General features: G+C 39.1%; 2 protein-coding genes across 2 annotated transcripts; one reads left to right on the top strand and one right to left on the bottom strand.

Annotated features, from left to right (window-relative positions):
* Positions 1-2,846: 2,846 nt before the first annotated feature.
* Positions 2,847-3,758, top strand: LOC128674713 (uncharacterized). The gene has a single exon (XM_053753544.1). It carries the CDS (start codon positions 3,128-3,130, stop codon positions 3,695-3,697), a length of 570 nt encoding a protein of 189 aa, XP_053609519.1. The 5' UTR covers positions 2,847-3,127; the 3' UTR covers positions 3,698-3,758.
* Positions 3,759-3,764: 6 nt separating this feature from the next.
* MED1 (Mediator complex subunit 1) lies at positions 3,765-13,234 on the bottom strand. Its single transcript, XM_053753543.2, has 13 exons — positions 12,805-13,234; positions 12,593-12,726; positions 12,390-12,513; positions 12,040-12,156; positions 11,519-11,657; positions 10,893-11,139; positions 10,298-10,430; positions 9,905-10,027; positions 9,118-9,298; positions 8,579-8,813; positions 7,861-8,045; positions 7,384-7,780; positions 3,765-7,071 (listed from the first exon to the last, which is right to left on the bottom strand). The coding sequence occupies exons 1-13, from the start codon at positions 12,961-12,963 to the stop codon at positions 4,512-4,514; spliced, it is 4,734 nt and encodes a 1,577-aa protein (XP_053609518.1). The 5' UTR covers positions 12,964-13,234; the 3' UTR covers positions 3,765-4,511.
* Positions 13,235-13,948: the final 714 nt, after the last annotated feature.

Here is a 13,948-nt window from a genome sequence, read left to right as displayed (position 1 = left end):
TGCTGATAAAGTATCTGATAGTCTTTATAAAACTTATTGAACAGATAGTTTTACAATTTGTGTTTCATATGTGTTGGATAGGGCTAACTGGCCAAACACTTCAGAAGTTTATCTGTCAGATAACAAAATGATATTTTATCAGAAAATGGTGAAACAGGCCCTAAGATTATACGAGTATCTAGGCCTCAAAAAAAAGACGCAAGATTTTCAGGTAGTGACTTGATGAGATCAAGTACCTATTTGTACAACTAATAACGAAATTGATTAGGTTTTACTACTGGGAGTAATCATATATTCTGTGGTTTTACTATCTATAATATGCTTTCAAAATATTAAGGTACAAGTAGGTAATATCTTACGTACTTTCTGACAATATATGTATAATTATTATTAGCTACGCACCGGGGCATCTCATCGCTCCCGTGAGAATTTCGGGATAAAAAGTACCCAGTGTTACCTTCATAACAATTGTTTCAGTACATTTTGTGTGAAAAAATGACATACATACATCCTCCCAAACTTTTGCATTTATAATATTTGTAGGATTATCACAGATGTACCTAGGAATGTTCTTACTACATACTAGGTAGTAGTACACTAGGTAGTAAAATTATACGAATAATTACTTGCGTACTTTTTAAATTCCAACCTCTAGACGACTGCCATATTATTTATAGTTGTGTTGTGTATACTTTTCGCAAAGTCAGTTTTAAAAATTTTTCAAGACGTAGGAAATGGTGTCCTTTGACACCGTCTAAATTCAGATCAGTAGTCTATACTATTATTATAAAGAGCGTTTGTGAGTTTGTATGTTTGAGGCGGGTAATCTCCGAAACCACAGAACCGATTTCATAAATTATTCCACCGTTTGAAAGGTATATCATCCAAAATTGCTATTGGCTATATTTTATCTCAAAATTCCCAAAGGAGCGTTGCTCCGGGCAACATCTAGTATTAGATATAATTATTTATTTTATTTATATGATGCCCCTTAAAATCGTGTCACCGGTTCTGACACGGCCACACCTTTGATTTAAATTGTCTTTTCACGAGTAATTAGTGTGTAATTACTCGTGAAAAGACAAGTAGTTATGTATTGTCAGTTTGGTATTAGAATTAGCCGTGTGGCCGTGCTGAAACGAAGTGCGGTCTGGCACGGCCCTGGCCATATCTTTGAAACTATGACACCTAGCCTTCAACTAGCGTCACTTTAGTTAGGTACTAAATATCATAATTGATTGTTAAATGACTAGTTTAAAAAAGGTTTAAATTGGTGGTCGTTCTTTAACGACGTTCTGTCTGGCACGGATCCCGCCGTATTTGGAAACACCGAAGCACCGAACATAGCTTTGTTTTCTCAACAGTTTGTCGTCATAGTCTTTATTATTCAGTGCAAACTTGAAATTTAGGCGAGAAATGAAGATGTTTTGGTTTCTCGGTCAGCACAATTCTTCTGACCTATGCATTTCATTGTCTTATTTTTTATTTTATTAGGTACTTATTACATGAAGTAAGTGTTATATTTATAGAGCATTTAGGATTAGTCATTTAGTTCTATAAATATACACTGGGGTAGGTACTACGTTAATATTTTCCTGGAAGCATTACTCAGGTATACAGTAAAGTTTCATACCTCCATAAGAATTATGATTCATCATCATGTTCCTTGACAATGGATGGCATGTGTGGGCCAAATGTGGTCAAATCTATAGTCATGCCACAATTCTAAAGTAAATTTAAGATACAATCTTACTAATATTATAAATGCGAAAGTTTGTGAAGATGTATGTATGTTTATTACTCTTTCACACAAAATCTACTGGACGGATTGCTATAAAATTTGGGTAGAATATAACCTGGAATGATACATAGGGTTTTTATACCGAAATTTCCACGGGAGCGAAGCTCCGGGGCTTAGGTAGTACGTACCTAATGAGTAGTAAGTAATACAGTGTCACACTCGTAAGTAGAAGTACCCATTTACTTTTTAAACATTTGTACAGCATTAAAAGCTAATCTCCTAAAAATATCCTGTCTAAGTAGGTAAGATTCGAAACTATGGCCTTCGGCTTATAAGGAAAATGCCAAGAGACGAACACCACGTATGGCAAGAAATAAACTACAATATCTAATAAATAATATATTTTTATATAACACCTGTGTTCAAATTTTCCTTTAGTTTTATTTGACTATTAGGTAGGTTTTAACCTACTCTTATTTTGTACGTCAATATTATATTTACACTTTTAAAAGTAGCTCAGTAAACCTCCAAAGTATGAAACACCGGTCCAGCCTATGAATGTGAGCGGTAGAGTGTTAATTGGATCCGAACGTATGACCCGTTACGATTCCTAAAACACCACCGTTCGGTAAACAACTGCATCCAATGTGACACACATCGAGTGATGGCATCTCTATAAAACAACAAGCTCGTATGACTGGCGATTAAACCGGGATTAGCCATTGAAGGCATCACAACTATAGTAATTAAATCTATTAAAAATGGCATTTAAATTAAATTTGTTGGGCATGTTTTTACTTCTTTTGTTCGTTATTCATATTCAGTCTAAACCCGTTTCGGAAATAGATAGAAATAACGTTAATACTTTGAAGCTGGAAACCAAAGACGGAGGAGAGGAAATGATGGAGACAGCAGAATCTCAAAATCCTTTCCTACCAAGGTTTACAATGTTGAGGCTGAAGGAGCGACGAGCGCAGGCGCGAGCGCAGCGGAGGAGCCAGGCGCAACGTCGGGAGAACATGCCGCGGGCGCAGCCGCACCAGGCACCGTGTCCGCAACAGAATATTCCCATATACAAGCGATATTATGCGAGTCACTGATGTGAGTTGTTTATTGCTTTAAACATTGTTACTGTAAATATCATTGATTATTTATAATATCTGCAAAAATATTTTAATGAAATTGCATTTGTATAAATGTTATATGTGTATAACTTTGACACACATATGTCAATATTTACACAACTGATTCCCGTATTCATAACGGCCACCTTTCTTTGACCTGGATTTTTAAAATATTTAAGAACACGGAATGAGATCCAATGTACAGTTCCGAATCAGTTGTGGTAGTAATAATATGTACATCGACTGTCAGTAAACATCAACAATGAATAATAGAGTGATACTGTTGGTGGCGTGCGGACTCGTGAGTGCGCTTGCTGATCCTACTACAAAACAAAAAGTTCCGACCGATAACAACCAGCCTTTGTCACAAAGTACCGGCGAGGAAGCAAAACATCAAGAACAATTGTTCAACAAAAGTGATTCAGAACAAAGGAACGAAGTCACAAATACAAACGATCAAATTAGGGAAGACGGCGATGCTATTTTCCAGATTTACGTCGAAGAGACTATCGATCCCGTCGAGGAACATTATCCACAGATGCAAAATGAGCTGAGTATTGATGACGATACCTTTACAATACTGGATCGTGAAGATTTGAACCGCGACGAAGTGATGGAAAGCAACACCGATGAAATAATGCAGACCGCTGCAGGGTTCATTCCAGTCCCCATAATAAAGAAGTTCCGCCAGAAGCAGCCGGCGCGGCGGCGGGTTGCCGCTCGGAGGCAGTATAGGAGACCACAACCACACCCCCACCACTGGCGATACTCCTTCCCATATGTATATTATTCATATTATCGTCCCAGCTCTCTAAGATATTCTTATTATTAGTCATATATTAAAAAACCCATATTGTAATTTATTATTTTGTAAATAAAATAACTTTGACACACCTAAATGTTTTCAACTCATTTATTTCAAAAAAATCTTTGCATCTATAAGCATAAATCCCTTACCAATTAATTTATAATATCATCATATATTACCAATTCATTATATTTACAGTGATTGAAAAAATTACTTTGTTCACTATAGCTACATTTCTTAAATATAAGACAAAAGGTTACATTATTGTATTACGCTCATGATGGCCGTTAACTGGATCGAAATTCGATTTTTAAGGATAGTTAAGTTAAAGTGAAACTTATTCGCGCCTTTTTGCATATTTCATAATATAAAAGTATGACACAATATTATTAGTAAATATGATTACTGGGTATACACAAGTGGATCACATGTCATATCAGGTGGTCAACATTAACACATAATTTAAATAACACCTACAGACAAAAAGATGATTAATGTACATCTTGTATGTATATTTTTAAATTATCAAAGTATTTTATAAATAACACACGCGGGTATGTAAATAAATAACACACGCGATGAATGTAGTAATAGCTATTATCATGTGTAAGGCTCTCTTCTATTTGTAAACTGAAAAAGAGGTCTTAAATTGAAATGAACTTGCAGTTAAATTACTGAATATGTTATAAATTCGTCAAATTAAATAAAAGTAATAAGTAAAAAAAAGAGTAATAAAATAATTACTTTAATTAATTGACACTATTTAAGGGACCTCTTTTGAAGTTTAAATTCGTTTGAGACTCTGTAGAAGTTTTACTTGTGTAGAGTGAACTCCCACTCATTTCCCGGGCCCGACGAGTGCTTCATCCATCAGTTCATCATCGGTGATCCCGGGGGAGTTGGAGTGAGGGGAGGGTGCCACCACCAGCGGCGAGGGGGCGGGGCTCTTCGTCATCTGCAGCCCGAGAGCTGGCGACGGAGGGTACATCGAGCGAACCGCTACCATCCCCGACACTTTACTACCAGATGACGAAGAAAAGTCTAATAACATTTCAGCGGCTTCTTGTGGAGTGGTGGCACCACTCCGCGCCACCGAACCGCTCGCTGGTGGCTTCATGCACGAATCCGCTCCTTTTCTATCCTCAGAGCTGCCTTTAGGTGCCGGAAACCCCTTCACCATATCAGTTTTAAAATCTAAAGGCATCAATGGATACGACCCAGAGTAATCTTTGGTGTCATCTTTACCGCGTTGTGGATTCTCCCCTTTTAAACTATCTGCCATAGCTTTTGAGAATTCCAAAGGCCTATCGGTTTGGTCCCCTTTGTTAGGCATGACAGTTTTCGGGCTTATCCCGCTCATGTTTAACAAAGGCTTTGGCACGTTTAAAGGATACGCTGACTTTTGTAAGTCTGAGCTTCTGGCGTTCGGGTTATCGAAATGGGGAAAAGGGTATTTATTTTGGTCCATGGTCCTCGAGAAATCATTCACCATAGATCGGCTGTCGTATTGTGAAACTGGACTGTTCTTGTCAGGTGTGCTTTGATTTTTTAATTTAGGTATTTGGAATTTGCTAGTGTCCAGGGGCTTCATCAGCCCTTCCATGAGAAAATTGGCATCCTTGGCGGCAGCTTTGAATCTATCAGAGTCCACTTCATCGCGGGAACCACTAGGACTCGAATGCCGTTCCGACTTTGACGAGAAAATATTTGATGATTTCTCAGTGTTAAGTTTGGTCCTTGCTTTTTCTCTTTCCCTGTCCCTTATTATTTTAGTAAGGTCGGAACTGCTGCTCTTGGGTGATCCAGAGCTGGTTTTTGATGCGGATTTTGATAAATTGATCCCGGCGTTGCTTGACGACGATTTCGAGTAAGGCACTTTCGGCACGTTGCTGCTGCCTGATTCTGAAGGGCTCGTGTTAGCTTTGGGCGGCGTGGACCCTGAACTCACACTACCTGCAGACTTGGACGACTGCATAGCTTGGGTTTTCTTCGAGGCCGGACCGCTTATGACGCCGGGCTTCAGACCCGTGTGGGTCTTGGGAGAGCCCTGACTCGGTGGGGTGAGTTGCGGTGATGACTGTTTACTACAACTGGAACTACTATAATTTAGTTTGGAACTGCTACTGGAAGACTCTTTAGTCCTAGTTTTGTTAATAGTTATCTTCATACCGTCCGAACTAGGTTTCACCATGTACTCTTGATTTTTACTTTCAACTTTGACACTACCGTTTTTTGGATCAGAAAATTTGTTGGAACTACTCGATGAGCTACTGGACTTGGAACTGCTGGATTCGGTGTCCGCGCCGCAGTGTTGAGCAGATTTCAGCTTGTCTATGACGGCGCTGAGGGAGCCCTTGCGGTTGCGAGCCTGGCTCGGCGCGCTCGACTTGCTCACTTCCACGTTGGGCGGGGAGATCAACGGCTCCGTCATCGGACTATCACAAGACACGGGGGTTATTTCTAACTGCTTCAATTTCACTGGGGTTTTAAGTTTCGGACTGCTCCTACCGGAACTAGAAAAAGATAAACTGGAATGTTTCTTTTCTTTATCCCTAGAAGTCGTGGAACTGCTGCCGTAGCTATCTTTTGATAACTTTTTTGTCAGATCGTAGCCAGTCGTGCCAGATTTGCTCGAGGGAGAGCCGCTGGTCGCCGACTTCAGAGTCGACATACTGGGCTTTCCTGATCCTGAAGAACTGTGTTTAGGAGAAGAGATGCTGTGGTTTTTTGGACTCGAGTAACCTGGCAAGTGTTTAGGACTGTTCTGTACTGGAGAGTGTCGCGGGCTGGTGTGGTGGCTGGCGGCGCCGGACGGCTTCCCCAGTCCCTTGGCGGAGCTGGGGCTCGGGGACTTGGTGATGGAGACGGCGCGGCCGTGGGTGGGGCTGGGGCTGAACTTGCGCAGCAGCGAGTTCGGGGACGTCGGCCGCATGGGGGAGCCATCTGTAGGTTTAATACTAACGGACACCGGTTTGGTCAAGGGGTCTTGTTTCGGAGGAACTTTTTCTGGAGGTCCCATGGAGTCGTCCCTCCGCCTTTTCTTCTTCTTCTCCTTGCTGCGTTCCTCGCCTGACTTGGACTTCTTTTCAGATCTGTTGCGATCATCCAGAGATTTTAGTTGCGAAGTTGTGATGGGCGTGATGGTTATGGAGCTGGGCAGCGCGGCGGGGGTGGCGGCCGAGATGGGGATGATCTCGATGCCGGGGCGGCGCTCCGGTAGCGCGGGGGCGGAGCCCGAAGACCCGGAGCTAGACCCTATGGGCGTGATGCTGACGGAAGAAGGCATGAATGATTTACCTTCGGTCAGATCTAACAGGAGTGAGGATGTACTCCTACTGCGCACTTCTTCTTTGCTTTTAAGCTTTTGCCGTTTGTGGTCAGACTTCTGAAAAGAATTCCTGAAACAAAATAATTCGATTAAGACTTGCTAGAATTGTAAAAGCACGATAAATCTACCTTGACCTCGAGTAGTCCAAGAAGTTAAGGTTAATTTTAATGTCCAATAATTATCTATTGGTTGGATCAATCCATAGTATCTCACTAATATTAGAAATGCGAAAATTTGTCTATTGAAAGCTATATATAGTATTTGCGTGATTGTATTATCAAATAAACGCTTTTATGTATCTGATAATGGCCCGAAGTCAAACATAGGCTACTGCGTCCAGAGTTGAGAGGACAATATTTGGACAAGATTAATAAACACGAACCTCAAAATGTCCTCCACGTCTCCATCATTAGAGTTGTCCATATCTGAGGAATTCCTGTTGTCCTGTGCGCTGATGGCGTCCGTCGCGTCCATTCCAGAAAGTTCCAGATCCGAAGCAAATTCATTTTGCGACACCGACGACTCTCTCCCTTCAACATCTTCATTTGTAGAGTTACTATTCATTGTGTTGTCGTCTTCGTTCACGTATTCAGAATTGTCGCTCTCGCTCTCAGAATCTGCCATCTCACTCAGTCCGGGCTTGCCTTTCTTCTGCCCGGGCCATACGTCGGCGTCCGATTTGCGCTTTTTCGATTTCCGTTCTTCAGATGACTGAGGTTTTGTGTCTGCCTCTTGACACATCATGGTTAAATGGTGTTGCTGGTCAGATAGGTAGGAGCCTGAGGACAAAATAGCAATAATAAATTAATAAATTATATTTTAAAAAGTCTATGTTTGGGTGGTTGAGGTTAGGTCCTACCTCTGTGCGGGTTGAGGTTGGAGGGGTAGAGCGCGCGGCCGTGCATGTTGCCGGCGGGCTCAGGTTTGAGGTCCGCGCCGGGCTCCATGCCCCCCAGGCCGCAGCTAAAATTCGAATCCAACGCCGAGTAGCTGCCGTTCATCTGCTTCGTCGCTGCTTCGCGCTCCCAGATCTTCACCAGAGACCTACAATGTTTTGTAATATTAGAAACAAAAAGGAATGACATACGCCATTTTTGAATTCAATTTTACAGGGTACCTCGTAAACACTAATAACGTTGTAGGAACCTAGACAGCTGACGTAATAAACAACCACGTAAGCGTTAAAAGTTTTTACTTAAGAAATTAAAAAAAATAATGTGTTGACACTATGGACTTATTTCTTCATAAGATTTTGTTGTCCTGTTCTGACATTCGTAGTACATTTGAGATATTATGGAGCCTTTGCGTTAACGTTGCCATAGCTTTCGTCCGCGATTCATATTTAATCTAACTGCTTAACACAATATAGCTTAGCTGTTAACACAATATAGTTTGTATGTAAATGAAATCTAAGGTTCATAATAAAATAGTCATGATGATTTAGTTCTACTAGATCGCTGGTGTTTTACAAGTCAGACAATGAATGATAAATTTGTCACTATTTCTGAACCCAATCAAATATTAGTTTCCAAAAACTTCGATTTAATTTTTTTTTTGTAAAATACTCAAACTCTCACCTTAGAGTAATAGGTATAGAGTGCGTTTTCTGTAGTACCCTAGTGATGTATTCATCGATGTGTTCCCTCGACGTAGAATTGAGGGCGTGCACAGCGGCGCGGGGGGCCGCGGGGTCCGACAGCTCCAGCTCCACCGTGGCCATGCTCTCTTCTAGAGGGTGTTCCAGCGAGATGGAGATATGTTGCCAAGACAGCGCGCTCACTTCGAACATTAGCGTACTTTCCAGGTCGAACGCTGTGGACAAAATGTTTGTTATAGTATCGGGTTAAGTTGTTTAAGATTTAAAATTTTAAGCAGACGCGAAAGGGACTACGGTTCAATCAAATCGAATTAAAATATACCTACTACAGCTGTTTATCAGCAACCAATACTGAAATAATAATATATAATTGTCGGAAATATACACACCGTTATAATTTGTAAAAATGCTAGATATCAGCGGACTCTGGGCTCCGACGATCAACGGCTGGAAAGAAACCGGATAAACGCTCAGATGAGAGAGAATGGTGCATTCTCTCTCGCAGTTGGAACTAGTTACCTTGCTTATGTTGCGCGCGCACGCAGCTGGCCAGCAGCGCATTGAACAGCGCCTGCTGCCGGAGACACGCCAGCAGCGGCGGCACGTGCGACGGGTGCGTGAAGGGCACGCTGCCCACCACGCAGCCGTCCAGGCCTCGCGTTTCGCACAGGAAGTAGCATTGCGTTTGATCGGGCAAGCTCTGGAGAAATGATTGTTCATAAAATCGTGATGCACCGAACCACAAAAAAAACAATGGAAATGTAAAGTAGGCGTGGACGCGTGTCAACATTTTGCGTTGTGTCACAAATATCGACTTCAGAGCGCCTTAGTCACTGCACGAAGTCTGTCCTCTTGCACCGTTCTTTGTATTAATTAATTTCGATGCGAATATACCTTGTTATGCAATTTTACAGTGCAAAATTGATAATAGAAGAAGAAATCTTAAGAATGGAGTTATACCAATCATGTGAAATTTAACAAAGAAATAATTTGTTTAAAGAACTGGGGGATCTATTTCCAAAAACGGTTTAATAATTTTGATAGAACCGGGTATACCGGGTATTTGGGAACCGGGTGCATGCCCTATTGGCGACAAATGTAATATAGTAAATTTTTAATGTGACACTTCTATTGTTATAAAGTAAAATCTCTGTTTATAATTTTTTTGTTTGCTGAAGAGCGTAAAATAAAATCTAATACATTCTAATATCATAATCTCAGCAAACAAGTAAATGTTGAAGAACTAGATTTGAAGGCCGGAACCGAGGCCGAATATATGGTCGGACGCTACAAGGTAAATACTCACAACAAACAATCCTTTGCTAAGGTTGAGCTCCACCGTCTTGCCGGGCATCAGTTTGTTGTACGCTTGCTGAGCGACCAGACCCAACATCGGTTTAGCATTGGCCCAGTCACCAGCTACTTCCACCTGAAATACAAATTAGAGCACTCCAGATTTATGTATTTTCAAAGACATATTTTTAAACTTAAATATAAACTTAAGTCATATTTTTAAGTTTATATATAAGTTTAAAAATATGTCTAAATATGTCTCTATATATGAATATAAACTTATATACATATATAAGCATATATTTATTTGATACTGTGAACATAAATAAATTATTTGTTACAAAATGACTGTTTTTAATAAGCAGTAATTTCAGAAAGTGTTGTATACAATAAAGCACAATGTTACCTCTGTGGTGGCGTGGATGAGTTTGGCGAGGCCGGCGCAGAGAGGCGTGGGCTGCGACAGCTTGAGCGTGAAGCACGCGGGCAACATGGCGCTGTTCTGAGGGACCAGCAGCTGAGCGTACACTGGACCACTCCTATGCACAAGACGACATTATTCAGTTAACTTTCTAAGAGAGAAGTTGTTTCTTTGCGGAGGAATATGCTGTTTAACTTCAAGCAAGTTATTTTTTCTAGATGTCTAAAACAATAATTTATTTTATTATATGGAATGGAACAATAATCATACATTGTTAATACCAAATACAGCTAATATAGGTGTGATGATTATCAAAACCTCTAAAAAATAATATAAGCAATACTGTAAAAATAACAAAGGTAAGCATTAATCAATTTCACCCCTTATATAAAATAAGGAGCATTGTAGAACTTATATCATAGTATATATGTCGGAGTGATGTCACTTTCAAAAGTAGAAGTCTACCAAAGTGCAGGTTTCTACCTTATTTTTTTTCTTTGATATGAATAAAAACTGCTATACATGATTTGGTATAGAAATTCATGGGACACAAGTAGTATCCAATGTGACCTTAGCTTACCCTTTGCCTGGTCTCTGTCCCCCGGATATGATTGGTGACAATTGCAATTTATTGGCAGTAGATCCTTCCAAAAGTACTGTAGCTGAATGGCCAATAGGTGTATGAGATGGCGCAACCAGTGAAGCTAGACCACTGGACGCGGTTGGTTTGCCAAGAGTCAGAAGGTCAACGGTGAGTGGTTGTAGACCTTTTTCCTTGTCCAGCAATTCGTATGGTGACACGAAGTATGTAAGGCGCATTGCATGACCTAAAATTGTTTACCGAAATTTAAGGCACTGAAGGAAAATATGTTAAATTTTATAAACAATGAAATGATTCTATTCTATTCCAGTTGCCCTTATTATCCAGGCCCTATCTAATCCAATCTTCTTTCATTCAGTACCTATTTTAATTTAAAAAAAAATCAATTTCATAAAAAGTTAAAGGATAGGCATAAGCTGAGGTAATCATTCCCACTTTTCAAAAAATTACATTGATAGAACAAGACAAAACTATATTTTAACTTAAATAATTCTTTAACTTTTTTATGAATTTTTATATGAAGAGGGTGTTTGTATGCTAAATTTCATTACAATCATTCAGTACACATTTCACATTTCAATATTAAAAGTATTTAGCATAAATACCTCCTCTACGTTTTTGCAGGAATCCTATAGGACTCTTGTGGACCTGTGCCCACGGATCTTTGATGAAAGTTTGAAATTGGCGCAAAGTACATAGATCTTCTTCCAAGCTCTGAAGAGCACTGAATGCTTTACATTTGACCTGAAAAGAAAGTGAAAATCTATCATAAACATCATTATAACCAATCTATTTCAACCTATCAGTGACCCATTGCTGGGCAAAGACCTCCCCTTCTTTTTCTACAAATCTCTGTTGAGGGCAGCATGTTGCCACCCCATCAAAAAACCATTAATAATTCTGCCATCCTGCTCATAAACAATCTATAACAAAACCAATCCTATACAATGCAGTTACAATATAAAAGGATCTAACAGAGATTTTATGTAAAAGCAATGAGCATTTTTATATGTAGATGAGGAGGAGTCAGTACAAATAATAGCTACAACTTTTTAAATACAACATAGTTTTATTAACACTTAGTTAAAAATGTCTCAAAAATGTGTGTAAAAAACAAATCACTTACTTTCTTCTCAGCGTTTAATTGGTAAACAGCAGTTAGACCTTCCAACTGAGCTGTGAAGTCAGCAAAATCACCTCGGGATATACAAGACACGAGTTCTTCACAACTTTGTTGTTCAATCTGGAATTAATACATTTATGAGACATATCAAAAAGAGTTCTTATGTTCCTAAGCATTAATCAGAGTAGGTGTAAAAACCAATTTAGAATTATTGATGTCTAAATTTTTATTGATTTTCCGTGTTCTAAAGAGTATACAAACATAAGAACATAAACATCCTTTAATGCAGTGCTATGTGTCCTTATATATAGCATTTCTAAATGTCTATTAATTTAGATACTTAGTTAACTCACCCGTCCTTCATGATGGATTTTAACATCTTTTACAGATCCTGAAGACTCAACCAATATCTCCAAATAAAACATATCCGATGATATGAAAAGATTGACTCCCGTCGTGCCCACCACAAACTTCAGGCTGAAATGAAAATAGATAATAAATTTGTTGAATATTCTCTTAAAATATGCACAGTGAACAAAAATATTTTAAAACTCACCCAAGCTGACGAGATAAGCATTCGAGCCTCTCTATGAGGCTTTGAAGAGAACTAACTTTGATGCAGTGCTGTAGACTGTCCAGACATTTTTGAAGGGTCATGCGGTCAGCACTATCTACTGCCCATCTTTTATCCTAGAACAGCATTAGAAAACATTCCAGAACTTGTACAATATCAATATATTTGACAAATATAATCAGTAAAAAACATACCAGTAAAGCCATCCTGACTGCTTTGGAAGTTTCAGTCAAATTTTTAAATTGAGATGTTTTGGACCTCAGCTTCTCCATAAGGATCTCCTTTTGGAGCTCCTTGGATTTGTCTAGCAAACCATTTGTAGACGTCATGACTAGAGCTTTATTTTCCGTCATTTTCACGAATTATGAACTCCGATAAAGAAACACAAATAATGTTATCACTGGCATATCATGAAACATCTGATGGGTCTTGTTTTGGTCCTAAATAATAAAGTATAGCACATTTATTGAACTACATGAGTATTCCCGAGGTAATAAGTTTTTAAATAATATTCTACATTTGATGAATATTAATAAATTAAACGTTTGTGTTTCCAGATTATCTTTCTTTTTATTCGTTCATAGCACGATTGCTGTCATTTTCACGCGATGCCATTTGTTATAATCCGATGAAATTAAAAAGTACATATAAAATGAAAATTGTCCATAGAATCTGTCAAAATAAGTTTAAAAAGAAAGAGAGACAATAGCCAATAGCAAATTTAAGCTGACTATACAAATTGGTAGGTTATTCAAATGCCAAGAATGCCAGCAACGGCGTTACGTTTAGAAATTGTAAAACTGGCACAGCCATGGAATAGGGCATATTTCGCAAATCTCAGCGCAGATGGCGCTACTGGTACAACTAAAGTACACAAATGTTGCCAATGGAGGCAAAAAGCGCCAATTTTCAATATTGTTGCAGATTTATGACCAAAAATACTTTCTACGCAATCGTGGTGCGAGTTTAAAGAAAAAGGAAGGATTTAGTGGATTATTTATTGGCTCGAAAATTTTACAGATTTTACAGGGAACGATTTTTCCGCACCCGAATATGCTACATTGTTATTTTCACAAACGAATGCTTACATAATAAAATGATTAATAAAGTACTCTAAAATAATCGTTTTAATCGACATAGCAAAAGGCGGGAAGCCTTTGTGTACCTAACATACACAGAGCTGTACTCTGGCGGGATAAATGTGCAGTAATACTCCCTATTCAATTTCGTAAGTACATAAGTAGGTAGATACTTGTTTCAGAAACAAAATACCAAATCATAAAAAGAAAAATAAATATCTTCTACGCTGCCGCCCATCATTATGGAACACTTACTTGA

Source organism: Plodia interpunctella, chromosome 13 (assembly GCF_027563975.2).
Source record: "Plodia interpunctella isolate USDA-ARS_2022_Savannah chromosome 13, ilPloInte3.2, whole genome shotgun sequence".
NCBI classification, from domain to species: domain Eukaryota; kingdom Metazoa; phylum Arthropoda; class Insecta; order Lepidoptera; family Pyralidae; genus Plodia; species Plodia interpunctella.
This window is presented reverse-complemented; position numbering and strand designations above follow the sequence as displayed.

Coding starts and splice junctions, on each gene's coding strand:
- LOC128674713 (XM_053753544.1), top strand. CDS start 3,128: ATGAATAATAGAGTGATACTGTTGGTGGCGTGCGGACTCGTGAGTGCG.
- MED1 (XM_053753543.2), bottom strand. CDS start 12,963: ATGACGGAAAATAAAGCTCTAGTCATGACGTCTACAAATGGTTTGCTA. Junction 12,514..12,592: donor TGCTTATCTCGTCAGCTTGG/GTGAGTTTTAAA, acceptor TTTTCATTTCAG/CCTGAAGTTTGTGGTGGGCA. Junction 7,781..7,860: donor CAACCTCAACCCGCACAGAG/GTAGGACCTAAC, acceptor TTTTGTCCTCAG/GCTCCTACCTATCTGACCAG.